The sequence below is a fragment of the Serinus canaria genome, chromosome 14, assembly GCF_022539315.1.
Source record: "Serinus canaria isolate serCan28SL12 chromosome 14, serCan2020, whole genome shotgun sequence".
NCBI lineage: Eukaryota > Metazoa > Chordata > Aves > Passeriformes > Fringillidae > Serinus > Serinus canaria.
The window spans coordinates 3089183-3111223 of record NC_066328.1 but is presented as its reverse complement, the minus strand read 5'-3'; the positions used below and the strand labels follow the sequence as shown (position 1 = coordinate 3111223).

Genomic DNA, 22041 nt, shown 5'->3' with positions numbered 1-22041 from the left:
CACTTCAACAAACTGAGAGAACACGTTCAGAATGGAGGCAGCTGACTCACCAGGACAGACAAAATGCACAGGAAAATTACTTACACCAAACTCCTTCACACCTCTCTGAGGTGTCTTGGCATAATTCCATAACTTGATCATTGACACAGTGGTAGGTACATCAAAAATGACATATACCCTATTCACCTGCAAAAGAGAATTAATTCATATTTAACAGCACCAAGTCCCCAAAGAAATTGAATTCTCATGCATGTTACATCAAAAGAGGTTCATAGTTAAAGAAAATAGCTGGAGGAGAGATAACTATGCTGAGGATGGGAGTTCAGCTATCATCCCTGCTGATAATTCCCAGATGTTGGCTCTACCCCACAGCTGCTCTCAAAAGCACAGAAGATGAGATCTGGAGCATTCTTGTCATCCTGGACTGCCTGGAAACTGGAGGAGGGGGAGAGAGAGACACTTTTAATGAGGATTTCATAAACCAAATACAGACACGTCCTCAGGGGTAAGACAAGCTGGTGCCTCTTCTGTTCTGTTCTATTCTGCATGGAGAGACAATTTCCAAGGGATGGAGTGCCAGGACACAGGGAGTGGCTTCCCACTGCCAGAGGGCAGGGATGGATGGGATACTGGGAGGGAATTCTTCCCTGGGAGAGTGCTGAGGCCCTGGCACAGGGTGCTCAGAGCAGCTGGGGCTGCCCCTGGATCCCTGGGAGTGTCCAAGGCCAGGCTGGACACTGGGGCTTGGAGCCACCTGGGATGGTGGAAGGACCCCATGGCAGGGGGTGGGACTGGATGGGCTTTAAGGTCCCTTCCAACCCAAACCACTCTATGAATCCATGATTTTACTCTATTCCATTCCATTCCATCTCTTTCTACCAACTCTGAATGGAATCCACCTTTCTATTTGCAAGACTAAAATCTCCCCTGTATGCCCTGAAAGCTATTGCAGAAATTTTGCATTTTTTTGTGTGAGTTATACTACCAGGAATTTAGAGACAATCCTCCAGATGCTTGCTAAACAATTACTGCTGGAGGTATTATTCATCTGCCTTTCAGTGACGTTAATGTCAAGATGTTAAGACCAAAGATTAGGCAGGCAGGAAACCAATCTTGCCTGTTACAGTTAATTCCATGCTTTTCCTTTTATGAGCCACTATATCAACTTCAGATCAACATATCTTAAGCTTCATCTTTAGCATCCTCTGAAGTTTTAATCCTTTGATGTACTAGAGAAGATACTGTAGGTTTTATTAAATCATTATGCTGGGTTTTTTGGTTTTTTTTTTAACTGAAGAAAGAAAGGTAGATTGGATCAATAGAAATGTTTGCATCTGTGATTTTCCATGAGACAACTGGAGCATTGTCTCCAACAACAACTGTTAATCCCACAGCAAATGATATATTTGATTAAAAATCCATTCAAACAAAGGAATAAAATGACAATCAGTAACAGGAGAACAAATAATTCAAAATCTGCTTATGTAAGAAATGAATGCAAAAAACAGGAAACCACTTTCAGAATTAAAAAGGAAAAGGCATTTAGGAAGAAAAAGAAGGGTTGTAATACCAATTCCCTTCAAGCTTTTGAAGCTTCCAACACATCAGAGAGTTAAAGCAGCTTTCCAGGCAGCCTGCACAGAGGATGGGAGCAGTCACAAGCTCTGGTTCAGCAGCCCAGCTCCAGAGGATGAGCATCAATAGCTGATTGCTCCAGCCAGCACCTCCCAGCTCAACAACCATCCCAGGGACAGGGAGGAGAGAAAAGTACTCTGTGGATCTTACAGAGGTGTAATTTGCTACAGTTCAAGGACAGAAAACACCATTAAATGCCTTCTGCCTCCTGCATTTCACACATTATCAATTTACCCTTTAATACTGGTATTTTGTGCTCTTGTGCAGTACTTTGGTGTCAGGCAGAACAACACAAAGAGAGAGAATTCCAGTGCCTGTTATTTTCCTTTTTCCCAAGTGAAAGAGCCTCTGCAAGCATGTCTTTTGTAAGGACATGAGCACACTCAGATGGTTGTCAAATCAATCAGTCATCCTGTTATAAGAGACATCTGAGCATCCCATCAAACTGCCAGGATTCAGGATCTGGGATCTACACAGCAGGGGCCTCAAGCCTCACACAGACCTTCCACAATGCAAGCTCTCACTATTCCCAAGTATACTTGAAAGCTTTACCTTAATTATAACCCTTCATGACAACACATCATGATATAAATTAACAATTCCTTCCTTTTAATATTCTAATTAATAACTGCAACATCTAGAGTGAGGAGTTCACCAACTCATTAAGTGAATAACTTACCACATATCAGGTTTATACTTTGGTTTTTTTTTCTAAATCCATTCTCTTATAAGAAATAAAACCACCTTAATTATGTCCATTACAGGCCCCTAAAAAATGTCCTTTCCCAAAACAAGGTCAGAAATCATCTAAGTTGATCTACTTTTCCTGTTTAGATTTTTGATATTTTGATAGCTATTAAACATGGGACTTCTAGAAGGGCTGAATCATCTGTGGCCTTAGGACATGAAACACTAAGTCTGCCATCCCTAATCTACAAATTTGAATTCAACATAGATAATGAGATTAAAAAAGAATTTCTCACTGCTGGAACAACATCCATTGTATTTTGTAAAACTGAACTGAAAAGCACCAGAAAGGTGTTTATATGAACTCCTTCATCAGTATCTTTGTCACAGTGACTCAAAAACCATCTCTGGAAAATCTTCTGCTGTTGTCCCATGGAGAGAGGAAATTACAAACCTGGGAAACCTCCATTGCTGCTGCCTGTGCTGTGCAGAGTGGCTGCAATAAAAACAACTTCTAAAAAGCATGATTTAGCATCTGTTACTAAAATCAAATTTAGCTATGAATTCTATATGCTTCCCCTTTCCTCCATGCTTCCAGTTCCATCCACACACATGACTAAAAGAGAATAAAAAGGGAAAATGTACCAAACCAGGAAGAACTGGTGCCAGCCACATGTGCCTGCCATCAGTGGTGTCATTCACTCTGTCAATCAGCTTGTCTGGAGTCCGGATGTCTCCAGATACATCATCTAAAATGTTGACACTATCTGGAAAAGCAGCAATATCTGAAAAAAAACTTTAAGCATAAATAACCTAAAAATGGGTATTTCAGAAATACCATATTTAAAAGTCTATGCTGTTCCCAACTCCTTGAATGAGTTTTCACCACTACAGCAGTACTCCCAGCACTGCACAGCTGAGGAACTTGGAGCACATATTGAAAAGCACGACAACCCTTAGATATTCTGGCATTCCAACTTATTTTTAAAATAGGAATCAAGTAACTAGCTGCATTTAATTTAATCTCAAATGTGTACTTATGACTTCATCAATAACGTTCCATTAGCAGGAATGGGCACTTCCCAGCTCTTTGGTGACAAAGTCCCATCTTTTTATCATAAACTTGTGAAAATCCCTCATATAAAACCTATCTCAAGAAGAGTGTCTTTGCAGGAGGCAGTCATCAGTCAGACTAGGTTTTCCTTGAGTTTCTCAAGGTTTGTGGTAAAAATCAGTAACTGTAATAAAACCTTTTTTCATTTCTTTGAGAGGCAAAGATTAAAGCCCTATTGAACAGGCAACCAAATTTTCTCTGTAAGAGAACATTTACATTACAAACATATAGGAATGTTAAAGACATGCAAAGAAACGTGGATGGATGGCACTGCCTTCAGAATTATGAATCCTGAGCAATCCAGTTTGAGGGACATTCATTTCTCCCGTCCTGCTTCCTAGAAGTCTGTAAGTATTCACAAAGAATTGAAGGAGTGACACAGCAAAGCCTCAAGTGTTTAAGAAAAGCTTGATTCAGTTGTGAATTATCACATTAAATATTGCACTAAGACAAATATGCTCTTTTGGGGTCCTAATACATCCCATACACAACTGCCCAGGCAGGAAGGGTGAACACTCAAAAGGAGCTGAGGGTTCTTTACCTGGCACTGTTTTGCACTGTAGAGCTGTACCTGGTCAGTTAAAGATCCCTGGGTCTTTAAGACAATATGTTACCACTTCTCAATTTCAAAATGTTTCTTGTCCATTAGAAATGTTTCAAGTTCAGGGTGTATCAGACAAGATACAAATCAAAACGGCACTTGGGGGAAAGCCTTTATTTCATGGAATTCCCTATTTATTAGGCAGGGAGGATCCTTAGAGACAAACAATTCCTGCAGCATTTGTGCTATTTATTCTTTCCAGGAGACTAAGAAATATTCCTTCCATGTACCTGAACTATGTTAGCTGTATGTTGGGTATGAAGCTTTCAGCTCCTAGAAGACTTTAGCTAGTACAGAGCACAAAGTGCAACCTTGATGAACATCAATCTTCCCAACATGCCCCTCATTCCCTCTGTTGGATATCCAGGGAACACTGAATTAAATTCAAACTCTCAGCCCTGATCTTCATCACTGCATTGGGTGTCTAGAATAGCTCAAATCTCCAGAACGAGAGTTATGAAAAATTTCTTTCTTGAGGCACAATGAAAGATTCCATTAAAAAAAAAAAAAAACAAAAAAACCAAAAAAACAAAACAAACCACTGAACTCAATCTTTTCTTATGAATTTATAGCAAACATTCTGGTCCTTCCCCACCACAGAAGAAATGTGAAGAGCAGAAAATACCACACCCTTCCTAAGCCTTCCCTTACTTTGTCCTGCTTTGTTGGTGCATCCCATTGAGAGAAAAAACATTCTGGAAATACACAGAATCCACAAAACATATGGAAAAGAGATTCATCCCCAAAACACAGAGAAACAGAAGCCAAGTTAATGCCATGGGACAAGCTGGCAATGTGCAGTGATGCCCTGGGACAATTTGCCAGGTGGTAAAGTGCATCAGCAGGGCCAGGGGTGCTTGGTGTGCAAAGGATACTGTTCTCAGTCAGTAGGATTTGCTCTCCGTGCTCATTGAACAGCTCCAGCCCATTCAAACCAATGTAGTAGGGATCACCCCAACTCGTCAGGAGCTGGAACTGGAAAATAACTAAAAAGCAAAAGGCTCTTAAGGAAAATCTCAGTACAGAAGCTTAGTCCTAACAGACTGTTTAATCTGCAGTTTGAAAAGTTATTGTGCAGCCCACGATGTCAGAGACTCTTATTTGCAGTTCAGGAGAGAAAGCTACCAGAGGATCTGAGAACAGGCCACATATTCATATATGATGTTTCACTGATTTATTCTTAAGCCATACTTTATGGAAGCCTTTCTCATATTCTTGGTATCTTTTTAATACCTTAAAGCACCCAAAATTGTTGGATTTATAAAGTTCAGGACTCCTAACCATGGTATGAAACTCTAAAATATTCCAGATGACAAGGAAGGATACAACCACAGGGCATTAATGGTGCTTCATAGTCCATACTGGCTTGTTCCAGTGTCCTTGAAGCATTCCTGCCAAAAAAATACAAGGCAAACCAGATTTTTTATGTACCCTTGGCTCATTCAGAAAAGAACAAACCCAAAGAACTAAACCTCCACAGACCCCACCCCAACACCTCCACCTGTGATGCTGGAGCAGACTCCCCTCAGAGCTCAGGGTTAAAACCAAGTGAAGCTCTGCTCTAAGTGCTCCATGTCTTCATCCAGGAGCCTCACCCAGGCAGCTCCAACAGGGAATGTAAATTACACTGTTGGAGTGAAGAGAAACTCTATGGTTCAGACAACAAAGACATCCTGTTCTACCTCCTGTGTACTTTAGGAGCTGGCTGGGGCTGTAGGTAGTCCAGAAAGAGAATTTCTTGAGCAAAGTCAAAGTGGCAGTTGCCTGGTCCCTTGCGGATAAGGAAGCCCTCCAGGGGGGAGATGCTGTGCCCATCCAGCACCACATGGACCACCTTAGCCTGGTTTAAAAGAGCAAAACATCAGATTACCTGACATTCCATGACATGACTTCCATTAAAATAATTGCAAACAATTCCATTCACTTCAGAGACTGAAATAATTTCACTTAGCTGTATTTATTTCATTCCTCTAGACTTCCTTTGGCAAAAGAATGCTGCAATCCATAGTGCCCATGTCATCAGTGACATTGATGGGGATGGCAGAGGTGAGGATTTGGGGGGGAAATACTAAAAAAAAGGTATTGACAGATCCTTGAATTACTGCATGGCACAAGATCTCAGCAAACTGAAGCCTCCCTTCTTCCCAGAGTGCTCCAGCATTGGCACAGGCTGCCCAGGGGAGCGCAGATCCCATTCCTGGAGGGATTTCAGAGGTGTAGATGAGGCAGGGACCCTGGGGACATGGGTCAGTGCTGGCCTTGGCACTGTGAGGTTTGCAGTTTGACATGCTGACCTTACAGCTCTTTCCCAGCCTAAACAATCCTCTGATTGCTGAGCCTGCAGCAATATTTACACACATCAAGAGAATGGGGAGCTCTCAAGTCAGCCCATGGCACAAAGGGAATCTGAGGAGCCATCGTGCACCTGAATGCTCTGCTAAGGCAGCTGGGACTGCCCAGCCTGGCTGGGGGACCCTCCCAGAAATCCCACAGCCTGCTGCTCTCTGCAGAGCAGACCTTGGTGTTCCTGTTGCATTTACAGCAGGCTGTGTTTCAGCAGTTCTATTTATCTTTGTGGCAGGTGGCACTTGGACTTCTCCAGGATCATACAAAGTCCTCTGCCAAGCAGTGCTGTGTGTAACCTCAGGGCATATGAATAAAGAAAAGGTGCCTGTACCAGGCAGAGACAATTGAGCTGTGGCCACCTCAGAGATGCAAGCATACCTTATCCAACCTCTGGAGATTAAAGTGAATAATTCAGGCACATTTATTCAGGTGGTGCAGGAGCCCTGGCCCCTTCACCCTCCCCCAGCAGCACCATGTGGAGCTGTATCCATGATCCCAGGTGCAGAACAATTCAACCAGGCTCCAACAATTAATCACTGCACCTTGCTCTCTAATTTGTTAAATATAACTTAATGTTCATCACAAGCAGCATTTACTGCCCTGGCTCTCTCACCAAGTATCAGTTTGGGCTAGACTGGAGGAGGGGCTCAGTTAATTTCCATGAAGATTAATTAGGAGGGAATGTTTGTATGACTACCAAGTGTGGAGAAATAACTATTTCTGGCTTCATCTTCAATACACTTGGGATCAAATAAAGGAAACATCTTTTTCATATGAGAAACTCTTCTGCATGCTGTTTTCCAGCTGAATAAGTCTGCCAGGCTAAGGAGAGGAAGTGAGAAATCCACTGAAATCCCCTTTCCTAAACGGAAACACGTAGTGAATGGCAAGTCTGGAGAGTCAGAGATGGAATCTTACCTATTATACCACAGCTGCTTATATTTATGTGCCCTTTACAGCCCTCATTTCTAAGTAATTCTCATCATCTGAGGAGGCACTCAGCCGTCACATATTGCATTTTACAAATGGCATAACAAAGCTCTCACAAGGTGATTTTTCACAGAGCTGCAAATAGCACCCAAGCCTTCACTGTGACAGTCACTACCATTACCCTCTCACACTAAAGCTGTGAATAGAATCCCCCAGCCTGCAGCTGCCTAACAAATCATCCCATCTCCCACCCAGGGACTGCCTCCTAGAAGGAGCAGCAATACTTCAAGAGACAGATGTCAGGATGCCCTGGCTTTACAGCCTAAAACCTCCTTTCCTCTGGCCCAGTGGACCTTGCATCTTTTGTTTTCCAAATAATTTATTTTATCCTTCTCCAAGACTGCAGGTATGGGCTCCTCCTTTAAGTGGTATCCACTAACTCCCATGGGACTTTCAGTATTCATGCAGGTGTCAGATTCACCTGTATCAGACTCACTTCTTTTTCCTACCTAACCAAGTAAACTGCTAAAAATACACCTTTCTTCTTCTTTTTATTTAAATTAATTTGGCCTCCAGAGACCAAATTCCATGTTAGCTTCTAGAGATTTAATAAGCACTGCTCAGCAAAAACTAAAATATCACTAAGTTACCAACATTACTAACACCCTAAATCCAAAACACAGCTCCTGGGAAGAAAATTAACTCTATCCCAGCTGAAATCAGGACACAACTGCCACTAAAAGCCTTCATTTGTATGTTTAGATGGTAATGCTCAAAATGCTCCAGAACCCTCCCATGTGTCAAACATGCAGAGCAAATGTGATGGAGCACAAAATCAGAGGCCCTCTGCTCAAATCTCTGGGATTTAATAAAGATATTTTTTGTCCTTTCTCCAGTTTGATATGTGCCAACATTTTTGTTCTTATTTATAGCCTGAATTTGGAATTGAGAATGCAACAGTTGCCTTTTGGGGTGAAAAATCTGGAGACAGGTGGATTCCTAAACTTTCTGGGCAATGAGCAGCAACCTCTGGTTAGTTCTAATTATCATTACAAGTGTTATCATGATATGTGTAAGAACAGCAGGGGACGGAGCCAAACCCAAAGTGAAAAGGTGTAAAACCATCAGGTGTCAATTGGAAATCCCAACAATTTAGTATGAAAAAATATATAAAGCAGGCAATTTTCAAATAAGAGAGGATTTATGTTAATTTTAGCTATATCATTATTATTCAGCTAAATTAGGTAAAATTTAAAAAAATTAAAGTTATTTAGCTAAATTAATTATAACAATTATTTTAGAATTAAAAATTATTTGGCTTTAATTTAGCGAAATAATTTTTTAATTCTAAAATAATTTTGCTAAACTGCTTGAAGGTGGCAACTTTCCATTTATTAAATGTTAATATTTCAAAAGACTCTTCCTGGAAAAGCCAGTACTGAGTGAGTGGCCTTCTGAACCTGAATGAAACAGAATTTCTTTGGGAAAGTTTCCCTCATATCCTTCCCAGCATTTCAGGAAATACAGAATCATACAGTAGGTCTAAATACAAGATATTGAGAGGATACCAGTTCAGAATCATATATCCTGAAAATAATATGTGCTATTGTATGTGTCTCTCAGAAAAATCAGCTGTGAAGAGTTCTTTAAAGCATTTCTGCCTTTTTCTTTTTTTTTTTTTTTTTTTAACTATCTGCTGTTTTTGGAGACAGGAATGCATTATACCTGCCACAAAATTCAGCCTCAGACAATCTAGAAAGATTTATGGTGTTCCATTAGGGCAGCTATATTCATTCATCACAGGACCAATTTTCCAATGCACTGCTGTATATTTTTGCTGGCAGTGCTCCTTTTCTTTTACTTACCCCTCTGTAGGTATCCTCTGGAGATTTATTATAGTTCCAAAAGCGAAGCCCTGCAATACTCTCAGTTTTATCAAAATGGATTGTGAGCAGATGATCTTCTCCAAAAGAGAAGGGAATGAGCCACATATGGTCATCCTCCACTGTGATATTAGTGCCATCTATTAACCTACAAAGAGAAAAGTCCATTAGCTGCACAAAGGGAAAAGCTGGCTTCTCTCATCAAAGGCAGAGACTTTCCTAAGGTTCATTTTATTCTAGATGCCACTTCCAGCTTCCAGGGCTCCTCCTGCCCTTGTGCATGCAATTAAAAGCACAGAAAACATCAAAAATAGCATGCAAGTATTGAATTGAAGGCAGTGGAGGGAGAAAAAAAACCCAGTATTTTCTTTAGTTGGGTCTGCTAGGGAAAAACAGCAAAATCTTGAGGTTTGGTCTGTGTGAACAGGGACAGGCAAAGGAAAGCTCGACTGCCTTTGGAGCAAAGGGGCTGAAGGCAGAACTCAGAGCCAGGCACAATGTCATTCCTGAAGGCAGCTCCACTCCCAAAGCAGTGGATCTGGCACCCTGCAGGGTGTTTCTATGCCAACACAATCTGCTGGATCCGAGGAGGAGCTGGATGGCAGCTGGATAACCCTGAGCAGGACCTGGGATTGCTCCCATCCCTCGTGGACACAATTAACCACATCCCTGCTATTTTACAAAGCTTCCAACCAGCAGGACAATGTCTTTTCATGGCAGCACAGGCTTTAGGCTGACTAAATCAAGTTACATCTGCTGTTTTCTGACATTATATTCTTCTACCACAAACTGTGCCATACAAAGATGGAGTAAAGGAGAATATGAATTAATTTTCCACTGTAATTACTTTGGTACACTGCCAAAAAAGTAAGTTTATACTTACTATTTATTTAAAAGTTTAATGGAAGAATGAGTGCCAGACTTGGCAATTCCTTAAAGAAAAAGATTTAAATAATGACTCTTTCACAGAGGAACTGATTAGGGAGTCCATGAGAGAAGAGATAATTCTTGATTTGGTCTTGAATAGTACATGGGACTTATTCCAAATGCCACAGTTGAGAGCACTGCAATGTACTCAAATTCAACATGCTTGCAGAATATCCAAAGAGCCAAAAGAGCCTCTATTGCTTGTGCCCAAAAAAGTTCTCCAGACAAACAATCAAGAATGTAAAAAAAATAAAATAAAAATTAAAAATATAACCCACCCACTAAGAAAGATGTTAGAAAGAAGGAGGATTTGAAAACTCAAAGCCAGCCTGGCTCAGTAGCAGGATAAACAAAGTTATTATGGGCCATCTTTCAGCAAAATTCATGATGAAAAAAGCCCTCAATTGATAGACTCATAAACTCTGGAAGGTTAAATGCATACACACAGGCCAAAAAAAGAGTCTGAAGGCTAGCAAGCAAAAGATACAATAAATAAAATTCCTCAAATACATCAGGGGCAGAAAGCTTGCCAGAAATTCTGTAGGATCAACATATCACTAAGCTGCAAAAGGAGCAGTAACAAAAAAGGGAAATTAATTATTTGCATCTGGGTCCATCAGGGCGGGGTCTGGAGAGACTCCCCCAGCAGAACCTGCTCATCTCAGGGGATGGCATGGGAAGATTTCTTAGATCAGCAACTGCCTACAGAGGAGATTTTCATACAAGGAGTTGCACACAAGTAAGGTTGATATCTGCATCAGTCAGATTAGCAGAAACTACAGATGGAGTTAGTGTGCATGGAGATAAATACAACATCCTAAGGAAGACTCCAGAGCCTTTGAAAAGACAAGTCCTAATTCATAAACCTGGTCAGAGCCCATAAACATGCCAGCAAGACAGGATTACAACCAAAAATACCCTTTAAAATGGAGAGATGACTCAGAAACAACAGGATGCAGCTTCAATAACATCCAAAATGCCAAGTCCTCTCCAGATCTACAGCCTATCATTTCTATACTGCTGCCATTTAGAGGCAGAAGTTAATCTGAGAAAATATACTTGTCAATGAATAAAACTTCATTAGATTTGCCAAAAAAAAGTGTTGCAAATTGGCCAAAAGATTGGCACCTATTTGTGCAATTCCACAACACATCCTCACTCTTTGCTAACGTGCAATTTTTCCTTGAAATTATCCAGAAATCCTGCATAAATATGCCTCAATATGCATAGCCAGATGCTACAGAACACCCACATTCCTTCCTGGAAAGTCCTTGGCAGAAACACCAACCAGGCATGTTCTCATCTCCCAGCTCAAACACCATCTTTTGGAAACATCTCATTCATGTTTCTACAACAAGCTGTTCCTGGACAGCCTGTGAGTTCCAAGAATGAGCAGTGATGGGATAAAAATCATGTTCACATTAACATGTGTTAACATAAGTTTATAGAAATGTGTCAGCTTCAGAAAATCTGATGTAAAATGCATCCCAAGTCTTTGGTTACTTACTTTTCTAATGTTCTGGAATCTCCTGTGCACTCAGGAAGGTCATTTAAGTCCTGGGGTGAAGCAGAAATCTGTTCTGCACTGATTTTTATTGCTTGACCATCCTTTCCTATCACTTCAAGTCCTGTGAGCCCCAGGTAATGAGAGTCTCCCCAGGTCATGGTGAAGTTCAGTTGCAGGCCTACATAAAGGAATACAGATTTCATGCCTCTGTAAGTTACTGGTTTGTAGTGATGAGCCAATGTAAACACGAGTGCAAATCCCAGTGATTAGCAGCATGGATATTTTGTATAGATTAAATCACTTTATGTGCTGGAATTGGATTTTTCCTGCTCAGTTTGTCCACCTCCATGTTACAGCAGCTTCTTTTCATCTGTGTCAGAGCCCTTTAATGTGCCACCAACACCTTCTTCACTTGAAATTACACAACTGCTGATCAAGCACGTTCCTAAGTGCCTCATTACTGGGACTGCACCCTGCCAGCCAGCCAGTGCCACATTTTAGCAGTTACATGACACATTTTGTGATTATGCAGATGCAGAGAAGACCCATTAGTCTGAAGTCTATCCATCATCTTTCACCAGCTAAATGACTGTGTAGATTCATTTAAATCCAGCCTCTCAGAAATCCATACATTTTTAGAAAACACCTACTCACAGTTAAAGCGAAGAAAAAACTTGGTTTGTTAATGTTTTTAAGTTATTTACTTCACATCAGAACTGGACACATGGAAGCATTTTCATGGGATAGCATCAGTGAAAAGCACAAATATTGATTAGGCTGTATCTCCAGAAAATAAACAGGAAAAAAAAGCTGGATGGACAAAAGGCTGAATGTGAATCTCCTGTTCCACCTGTTTTATGCCTTACTGAAAAGACAGAAATAGCATGTACAGATATAACAAGTAAAATTCCAATCTGATCAGGTTCCACAAAAATCCATCCCTGTAAATTAAAAATACCTTTCATTTCACACACTGCAGAGGCCCACAAATAATCAGGTTGGGTAAAGTCTAAAGAAACACCAGTAGTCATAACTTATGTTTGTAAAACAAACAAGACATTAAACCTCTTAAACCACCCAGCCCAGCTACCCCTAAAAACCCAGAGCAAAGATTCACTTTGGAGTAAGATTTCATCAGCATTTGCAGGGACACAAAGAAATAAAGAGCTGTCAGCTGACAAATCTGGAGCTCTGGCTGCACTGACAGCAGACAGCAGTCCCAAGGCCAGTGCTGAGACTAAAGGTGCTCAGGGTACCAGCAGGCAGGAGCAGAACCAGTCTGTTCCCCAGTGCAAAGCTGCCATCCACACAGATTTAGTATTCCCCAGAGCTTAGGGTTCCAATCTGAGGATGGCACAGGGAAAAGGAACCTCTGGAGGGGTCCAATCCAGCTCCAAGCTCAGAACAAGTCCAGCACCAAGGCTCTCAGGAGCTCATCCAGGGAATGTTTTCCTGTCCTCAGGGCTGCCAGATTCCAAACCCTCTAATGCAGTGTTGGATTGCTCTCATGGTGAAAACAATTTCCTAACACCCTGCTGGAAACTCTTGTCAAAGGACCAGGAACTGCTCCTGAAGCTTTTGGACTACCCAGAAACTCTCTGAGCAACAGCTGAAAGGCCCACAGAGAGCTGGTTTGGTACAGGATAATAAATCAGGTACTTAAGCAGGGATATAACACTCTGATCTAGCTTTACTCTAGGGTTTCTATTGTCAATCCAATCTAAAAAATTCAGTCAGTCTACACAAATACAAAGGATTGGGAGAGAATTACTGGGTAAGGGACACAGCTATTAGAAATCCCACTCAGGGACTAGGCAAATGGCTAATGTTATTTTTCTGAGATTAAAAGCCAACTGTTACAATATAATGTTGTAAATGCCATAGCAAACAAAGCTTCTGCCTTAAATATTCAATTCTCTTCTTCATTCCAGACCTGGCATCTGTCACAAAGTGCTGTACAGCTCTGATAAATCAAAGCATCCTTGATAAAATGTTTGGGGGAAGGCTGGTAAAGCAAGAAGTAAATGTAAAAACTTACATTTTCCAGTAAATATTCCTGTTTCCTTTGGTATGCATTCAGAAACAGGGTCTGGCTCTTGAACCTATAAAGAAATCAAGGAACAGGTTCAGTATTACACTTACACTGACTGCTTATGAAGTCTGTATGTATAAAAAAGGTATATTTGTACCTGTTTCTTTTTGTATATCAATCTCCCCTCTGCCTCTCCACCCAGGCTGGCCTGCAAATAATGGAAAACATGACCCAAAATGTAAAATATCAGGTGGGGCCTTAGAAAGCCCAGACTATTAGGGCAGGGTTTTAGCTTAGTGCATATAGAAATGTGAAATGGGAGACTCCATAGTGTGAGCTACCTCTTCTCAAAGAGGCTGAAATCCTTAAATAACACTTATTTCCCTGCTGACTGCCATCAGCAAGTGATAATATGCTGTATTTGCAATATGTTGCAAATCTGTTGCAGACACAAGGAGTCTGGAAGGAAGTCAAGACCAGAGAGTGCCACCACAATTTCTTCTCAGGAATTAAGAGGCAGAACAAACAAGCAAACTTGTCCAAAAGCCTGTGCTTGTGCTCTAGCAATGCTAATTAAAAATTGCCTATGCTGCTCAGAAAAGTGAAGAAACAGATGACAAAATTTGCTGATCACACTGGGGCAATCAGGGTAGTAAAGACAAAAATGGCAAAGGATTGCAGATAGAACTCACTTCACTGAGTAAGTGGGATAAAATGGCAAATTCAGTTCTCTGTGGACAAATGTAAAACAGAGAAAACAATCTTAACTTCACATACACCAGTATTGGCTCCAAAATAAATAATAGTAGATTAGAATGAAATCTTGGCATTTTTATAAGTAGCTCTATATAAACATCAGCTCAATCCTCATTAGTAGTCAAAAGGCCAAACAGGAAATTAGAAGTCCAGACTCTTTCTCTTTAATTCATCATTAGAAATAAACTTCCTGTCAGCCACAATCCATCAAATGGATCTACACTGTGTCTAAGTAAAATAAAGAAAGACTTGTCAACACTTGTCTCCTTGTTCCATTAGATCCCTGCAATTTAACCACTGATCCCCAGGATCTCATGGGCTCCCAAACTGCAATATCCTTCATTGGCAGCAAATGTCCCTGGGGGAATCGAGGATTTTCAGGTGAGACTGAACAAGAAATGGGCTCTGAAATAAACCCACAGAACCTACACAGTGGAAAATCCCTCCCACTGGGGGTACCTCTCTCACAAGCCAGTTCCATTCCTCACAACAATTCTAAAACACCAGCCTGGGAATTAAAATTTGCAACTTTACCGAAAATCAAAACCCCTGGACACTGGGTTTACTGATAATGCTCTGGGTTTGCAAAATAATGCTCTTCCTAGCACAGCATAAACCATTTGTGCCAAGGCACCTTATCACCTCTTTTCTCCCTTTCTTATCTACTCAGATCCCTTCCTGATGATTCCATTCCACTGAGGGCAAATATATTTTCTTTCAGATATGGTCTCATTTTCTACTATTTTAACTACTTCTGCTAGTGGGCATTGTCCTACCTGTGTTCTTAGATTCCTATGGCTAAAACAAAACACCACCATAATGCAGGAGTTATTGGAAAAGCAATAAAAAGTAGAAAGTATTACCAGGATCTTACACCTGACCAACTGTTCAACACCTTCCTAGGAGCAACTCTGGAAAAGATTTAGAAGACTAACACAGGGTTATAAATCTCTTGAGTGGCTTGAAGAAGGGGGTGGGAATAATTGTTTAGTTTCTTCTACCACAAAAACCAGAGAACAATAAATGAAGCTAGCAACAAACAGGAGGAGGTTCTTTGTGTCATGCAGGTTCAGCTGGGAAATTTGCCACGGAGCACTGTAAATTCTAAAAGTGCACATGGGTTCAAAAATCTGGTGGATGAATTAATGCAATAAAAATCTGTGGCAGGATATTAAACACAGAGGTTAAGTTAAAAAGTCCTTGTGAGACACATTTCTAAGGGCTGAATGAGTGTTTCAGAGAAACAGCACTCTGTGTTTGTGCTGTTCTTTCTTTCTCTCTCAGCAGCCACTAGTGGCCCCAGAGCTGGATCAAGCGCAGTAGCCACAGGTCTGATCTGCTATAAAATCAACATGTTAAGGATTCCTGAATTCATGGACAGACAGATGGCCATGGATAACACTAACAGAAAAGTAACACACTTCTGCAAGAGCTTTTGGAAAGTTTTTAGTAAAACACACCATTTCATCTACTGAAACAGGAAATAAAGGGGAATGAACAACAGCAATGCTGTAACCGGTCAATGCTGGTCTGACAATGTTAGGCTGGGGAAGACAAATTGTGCAGTGGATCTGTATCATTCTGGTAGCATAAACATCCCCCTACAAAAATCCTGATGGTACCAGCAGACACCCAGTGACAGGGAGATCAATGGCTCAGTCACAGCAGCTTTTGTTATTCCCCTGCTGACACAGCAGTTTCAGAGGTACAACAGGGTGTGGAGGCATCAGAGCTGAGCAGCAAAATGAAAGGCAGGGCCTGTGTCTGAGCAAGGATCAGACAGTGCAGGGCCAAGCTTCTGCCATGGGAGAGGTCCTGATGAATGCTCACAATAAACAGGTGATCAGGAAAACAAAGGTCAGCTTCACTCTGTCTTCATGAAACCCTGCACTACGCAAGGTTCTGAGCAGCTTCAGCTACTGCATGCAAAGATGGGATCAAAATTCCTGCAGAAGTCCAAGGGTTAAAGCCACTGACTCAATGGTCTTAACACTGAGATCAGATTCCAACACCATTGCATCTCCTTTTGTCTTGTGAGCCACACCAAAAAGAGGACAAGACAGAAGGGGAAGGTTTGGCAACCACTGGAGCTCATTAGGAACCGCACATCCCTGGGAAGATCTTGGCTGGAGCAGCCTGAATTGGGATTGACTCAGCTTTGGATCTCCTGACACACTCACAAGCAAGAGTGTGAGCCCTAGAAAAAGACAACCTCACTGATGCAACAGAGGGTGCTCAGGAACATTCTGAGATAGTAGAAAATTTTAAGGAAAACAGGTCAAAGACTGCCACACACCATCTTGAGAAAATCCTGTGGGATCTTTGCTCAGACACTGCACTGCTGGGCTGGAATGGCACAAGGCAAGAAAGAGCTCAAGTGCTTGGAACTACAGCCTTCCTCCAGGGAGGGAAATACCTTCTGCATGGACTAGAAAAGAGGAGTCTCTATGATGCAAAATGCACCCAAACCTGTGATGATGCTAGTCAAAAAAACAGAAAGAGGAAAAACAAGGAGAGGGTTGAGAGGAAGAGACCCTTCTCATTTAACATCCTTGATTTGTGGAGGAAGAAATCAACAATATGGAAAATCTGGAAAAACCTTTGGTTTGGAGTGCCAGGGAGGACAGCTACTCATGACAGGAGAAGCTGTGTGAGAAAAATCACTGACAGACCAGAAACCTTCAGGAATAGCCAAATCATAAAGAACTCTCCCTAGTCTCTGTCCAAGTAAGTAAAGAAATAAGCTTATTAATTAATCAGGGAAACCACAACTTGGAGGACCTTTAGGGCTTTAAAAAAACAGCATAAATTATTGATCTGGTGAAAAAAAAAATCTTTAAAATAGTAATAATTGTGTTAGTTCATCTGCAGTTTTATTCCAGCCTGGAAATGAGGCCATTACTTCCATATTTCAAACAGACATTTACAGAGTTTTAAACACAGAGGCCCCCACCTGTTGCTCCTCTGTTCTCAACCCTGCTTGTGTAAAAGGTCTCTCATCTCCCTCCCTGTCTGCTGTTGTTGGCCTCTTCAGCTCTTCCTCGTATCTCAGGGAGCTGGAATCTCCCATTTCTCCATCATAGGTCTCATCATAGTAGTAAATGGCTTCAAGAATATCATCATCAGTAGTGAACAATATGGTATCCCCAAAGTGCTCTGGAGCTGAAGGCAACACACAGAATTAAATGGAGAAACAATGCAAAAAGAAAATAAAAAATGAGAAAAATGATTCTTGGTCCTTCTTTGCACTTAATTTGCAGCAGTGTTTAAAGATAATATTTGGCCAATTGATACTGACTATGGCTATAATTAGCATGTCACTCTCAAACCCATATTGCACAATGGAAAATTAGAGAATTCAGATGGAAAATAGAGAATTTCAATTCTCTAATGGATTCTCTAACACCCTAATGGAAACTCTTGTCAAAATACCAGGATCTGCTCCTGAAGCTTTAGGGCTGTCCAGAAACTCTCCGGACAGTTTCACTAATGGTCATTCATTTCAAAGGAAATTCCATTTCTCTGATGGAAATTCAATGGAAAATTAGAGAATTCACTAGAGAATCCAGTCAGATTTCAGATACATAGAAAAGAAAATGGGAAAAAAAGCTTCCCAATCACCTTTTCCAAAAGACCATGTATGTGAAAACAAGCAAAAAGCTGCAACTCTGAAATTTCTAGTGCCTATCTGATGGGACTGAAACACAGACTGGTTGCTAAGACAGAGTTAAAAATGGAGATTAGCTCTGTATGCTGCTAAAATCCCCAGTATCAGTGAAGAATGCATTAATGGGCTTTGCATTATGTTTTTAAATTAAACACCAGACAAAGTGCCAGCTTGCTTTGAAGTGGAAAATGATAACAAACAAGCTAAATGTATTTTGTTTGTATTGTACTGCTCTTTCCACAAGGAAAATCAGAAATGATAGCCTACCTCCAGACAAGGTTCCTGAGGCTTTGGCAATCTCTCCTTTAAAGATGCACTGCTCATCCAGCACCATGATGATGTCTTTCACACCTCTGAAGGAGTGGATTCGGGATTTATTGTAATTCCAGATCCTAATCATGGCTACCTGACAGGAATCCACAAAGTCAATAAAGACAAAGTGAGCTTTGCCAGGGGTGAATGGTGCCAGCCAGAGGTGCATATCATCCTGGGTCCGATTCACCCCATCTATCAGGTTGCTTACCACCCTGGGATCATTTCCATATGCTGGTAAAATATTTATGTCAGGGGGTTCAGCTGTTATTTTTGCAATCTGAACAGGCTCTCCTTTAGAACTGAAAATTTCAATTCCATTCAGACCAACATAATGTCTGTCCCCCCACGTTGTTCGGATGTCTATCACCAAGTGCTGCCCATAAGGTAAAATTGGGATTTTAAAATCACTTCCATCCTGGATCTCCACAGAATTTTCTTCCTCTTGCTTCTTTGGTAGTGTTTGTAGTCCCTCTTTTCTCTGATATTCTGCAGGCCGGGTGATTTTCTGCTGATGGAGGAACTCATCAAAAATATCCCCTTGAAAATCCATGTTCGAGATCCGACCACGGTGGGAATAATTAAATTTCACCAAGGAGTTCCAGGACTCCTGCAGAGTGTGTTCTTGCTCACTGCACCACTTCATTCTAGAGGTTGCTATGTCCTTGATGGGAAAGTCTTCATCTGTAAACAACATTACAAAGGCATTTAATGTACAAACAGGGAGCAAACCACTCCAACACTGACTTTGCAGAATGATGTCGTGTCCCTCACTGGGAAATTCTCTGACAGCAGCACTTTTATTTTGTATTTCTGTCACAAAGGCCACGTGTCCCAGTTCCCCTTCCCCACTCAAACACAATGAACAAAATCACTTTTACCTATGGAGGAGCAGAACTCCTGCCATGGTACAAACTGCAACTAAGTTTGAGGCTGTGAATTCTTGCCTCAGCCTTTAAAGAAATTGGGATTTTTGCTCAGTGATACAAATTGAGTGGCTGTCACAGGAGTTTAAATCATCCCTCTGCATTTCTGCAGGTCTTTCATACAGCTGGAAATGACTGAACTGGTTAATGTAAGGCATTGCAGAGCAAAGCTGGTTCTTCCTCTCAAAATGAGCCACAGGTATATAAAGAAAAGTGGTGGGAAAAGGAGTAGGTTCAGCAAGCAGGGAGGACGAGTGAGCATTGCATGCTAGGCAGGCAATGTCCAAATATTTTTCTTATTTTTCAGCATGTGTGAGATGTAGAAAGAGAATAATGACAAGATATCCAATGGGAATGCAACAATGGGAGGGCAGCAAATCAGAGGGGCCCAGTGGGAGCAAAGCATCTTCTCCCTGTGGCTGCACTGGGGAACTGCTTCATTTCCATCTCAAAACAATTAAGAACAGATAATAACCAAGGTTTTCAATAAAGCAGCCACTCATGTATTTTCTTCAAATAAATGAAGAAAAGGAAGTGAAGTACTGAACAATTACAGGCCCATGGGCCAGATTTTACTTCTGTACAGTGTCCTTGGGTGGATACTAAAGCAAATGGTTATCAAGAATAAATGCCAATTGCTGGGAAATGCAAAACAAAATTTTCCCAAAAGACTGCTCAAGACTAACTTTTAACTGTGATTTTGGAAATACTGGAAAGAGGCAATGTTCCTAATCTACCCATGGTAAATAATCACTTACAGTGGGGACACGTGAGATAAAATTAAGAATTTTAAAGCAGATGGGAAACTACCTGGAAAAGGGTTGTCTTCCAGAGTGAAAGGCTGGAGACCAAGCTGGCACTCCTGCTTCCACCACAAGGAAAATGCAGACAGGAAGGAAAGGTTCATATTTCAGAGGACATCAGACATTTTTAAGTCACTTTCTTGCTCACACCACTACCAAGAGGTGGCTGATCCCCAGCAATACATCCCAGAGCCTCACAATTCACCTGGACAAGGCACTGTACAAATATTTACCCCTTGAAAATGCCAAAGCTTGAAAATTTCAGGATGAGCAGAGTACAGAGGAGCATTTAACATCTGCTGATTTTCCTAGTTTGGGAGGGTTTTTCCCTTTTCTTTTCAACAGTCCAGAGGTTACAATCCTGAAGCCCCTCTAGGGCAGTGCAAGGGGAATTTAAAAGGTTTGTCAGCTACTTTAAGCAGTGCTAACAGGAGAAGTAGAGCTCTGAAAGGAAAGCAGAGGTGGCCCAAAAGCAGACACCAATGGCTGAAGGCTTACAGGGTGTGCCTTTTTTCTTTTAAGAATCTAAAATGCATTATTTATTAATGACACCTCAAACATCCAACTCCTCTGCGGGTTCAGGAGTGTCCTGAACCACCAATTCACCTTCTGATGGCCACACACACCACACACAATTCCTCTCAAAACTTTAGAAAACTACATTTTGGGGCAAGACTACATAGAAAAAAACCACCTTTCTTCTCCCTCTGTTGTGTTAATGTCTTTTTTTACTCCCTGCAGTTATAAACAGCAATCATATTTCCATGCTGCAATCACATGCTTCATTTCCCAAATCATTCTAAAAGCTCTCCTCTGTATCTGTTCCACTTGGTAATCAGCTTTCCTGCAAATGGATGATCAGAGCTGCAGTTTTCAAAGTGAGGTCTCCCAAGTGCCTGTGTGGAGATATTGAGGTTTCCCAAGTGCCCAAAATGCCTCTGCTGATCCATCCTGGGAGTGCACTGCTCCAATCACTGCTCACACCAGCATTTCAGTCAATCTGCCATCAGCTACTCAACCATGAGTCTTCTCTTCCTTGGTCATTTGCAATTGATGATTACTCAGCTTACAACTTAATTTTTGGTTATTAGTCCCCAGATGAGCCTGCAAGCATTCTACTGAATTGCATTCTATTGCTCCAGTCCTCAAGTTCATAGTTCTGTGCAGTTCTTCAATCTCCTTAACTCATAATAAACCAAATTATATGTTATTTGCAAATTTTATCAGCGTGCTCCCACCATTTCCTTTGCACATTAAACTGGTTATCAAAGAAAAATTGATGTTTTTATAGCAACATTAACTCCAGCCAAGCCTGAATGTGCTGTTACTAATTCCTGTTGTTCTTGTGAAACATTTAGTGACCAAAGCCATGCTGTGACATCCACAGGAGCTTCTGAGCCTTCCTTTTGTCCCACCCTCCACTGCCCTTCTCCCAGCCCCAGGCCAATTAAAATCCAGCCCTCTCAGGGAAACACTTGAAAGGTTTTCCTGTTGTTAAAGCTCTCTCAGCTCCATTTGAAGATTGCTTTACCCTGCACACACAGCAGAGAGAACAAAAGCTGCTGGGTGGCTGCAGGGACTAAAACACATTGGGAGCTTTAAGCACCACAGGACAACCAGCTCTGAGCAAAATCACAGGAAATTTACATTGAAAAATTATAACCCTCATCTTGTAGTTTGCATTGAAATTCCTAAATTATCTCCATTTTCACAAATGAACAGAACTTCTCAAGGTGGGATTTATTTACACTTTCACAACATGGAGGTTTTCATGTAACAGATACTGTGAAATGTGTGAAACAGTAGATGGGCTGCAGGGAGTGGGGTGGGTGAAGGGCAGGTGGCACCTGTTCCAAACTTCCCTGGTTTTCTCTTCTTTGAGGTATAACTTCAGATACACTGATGAAATTGCTGT

General features: G+C 41.3%; 1 protein-coding gene across 18 annotated transcripts in view; it reads right to left on the bottom strand.

Moving 5' to 3' along the window:
• The window catches only part of KATNIP (katanin interacting protein), a 56183-nt gene that overhangs the window by 4686 nt on the left and 29456 nt on the right, over nt 1-22041 (bottom strand). For 13 of the 18 annotated variants that reach the window (XM_050979936.1, XM_050979931.1, XM_050979943.1 and 10 more), the window contains 12 exons: nt 18353-19081; nt 17372-17580; nt 13820-13870; nt 13669-13732; nt 11631-11808; nt 9179-9344; nt 5720-5877; nt 5364-5428; nt 4913-5023; nt 3978-4007; nt 2968-3107; nt 85-186 (listed from right to left, as the gene is read on the bottom strand). In XM_050979936.1, the coding sequence (XP_050835893.1) occupies nt 85-186; nt 2968-3107; nt 3978-4007; nt 4913-5023; nt 5364-5428; nt 5720-5877; nt 9179-9344; nt 11631-11808; nt 13669-13732; nt 13820-13870; nt 17372-17580; nt 18353-19081 (2003 nt within the window). Of the gene's footprint in view, nt 1-84; nt 187-2967; nt 3108-3977; nt 4008-4047; nt 4074-4912; nt 5024-5363; nt 5429-5719; nt 5878-9178; nt 9345-11630; nt 11809-13668; nt 13733-13819; nt 13871-17371; nt 17581-18352; nt 19082-22041 lie in introns of those variants that run through there. The other 5 variants (XM_030229492.2, XM_050979949.1, XM_050979944.1 and 2 more) reach the window with 4 other exon arrangements.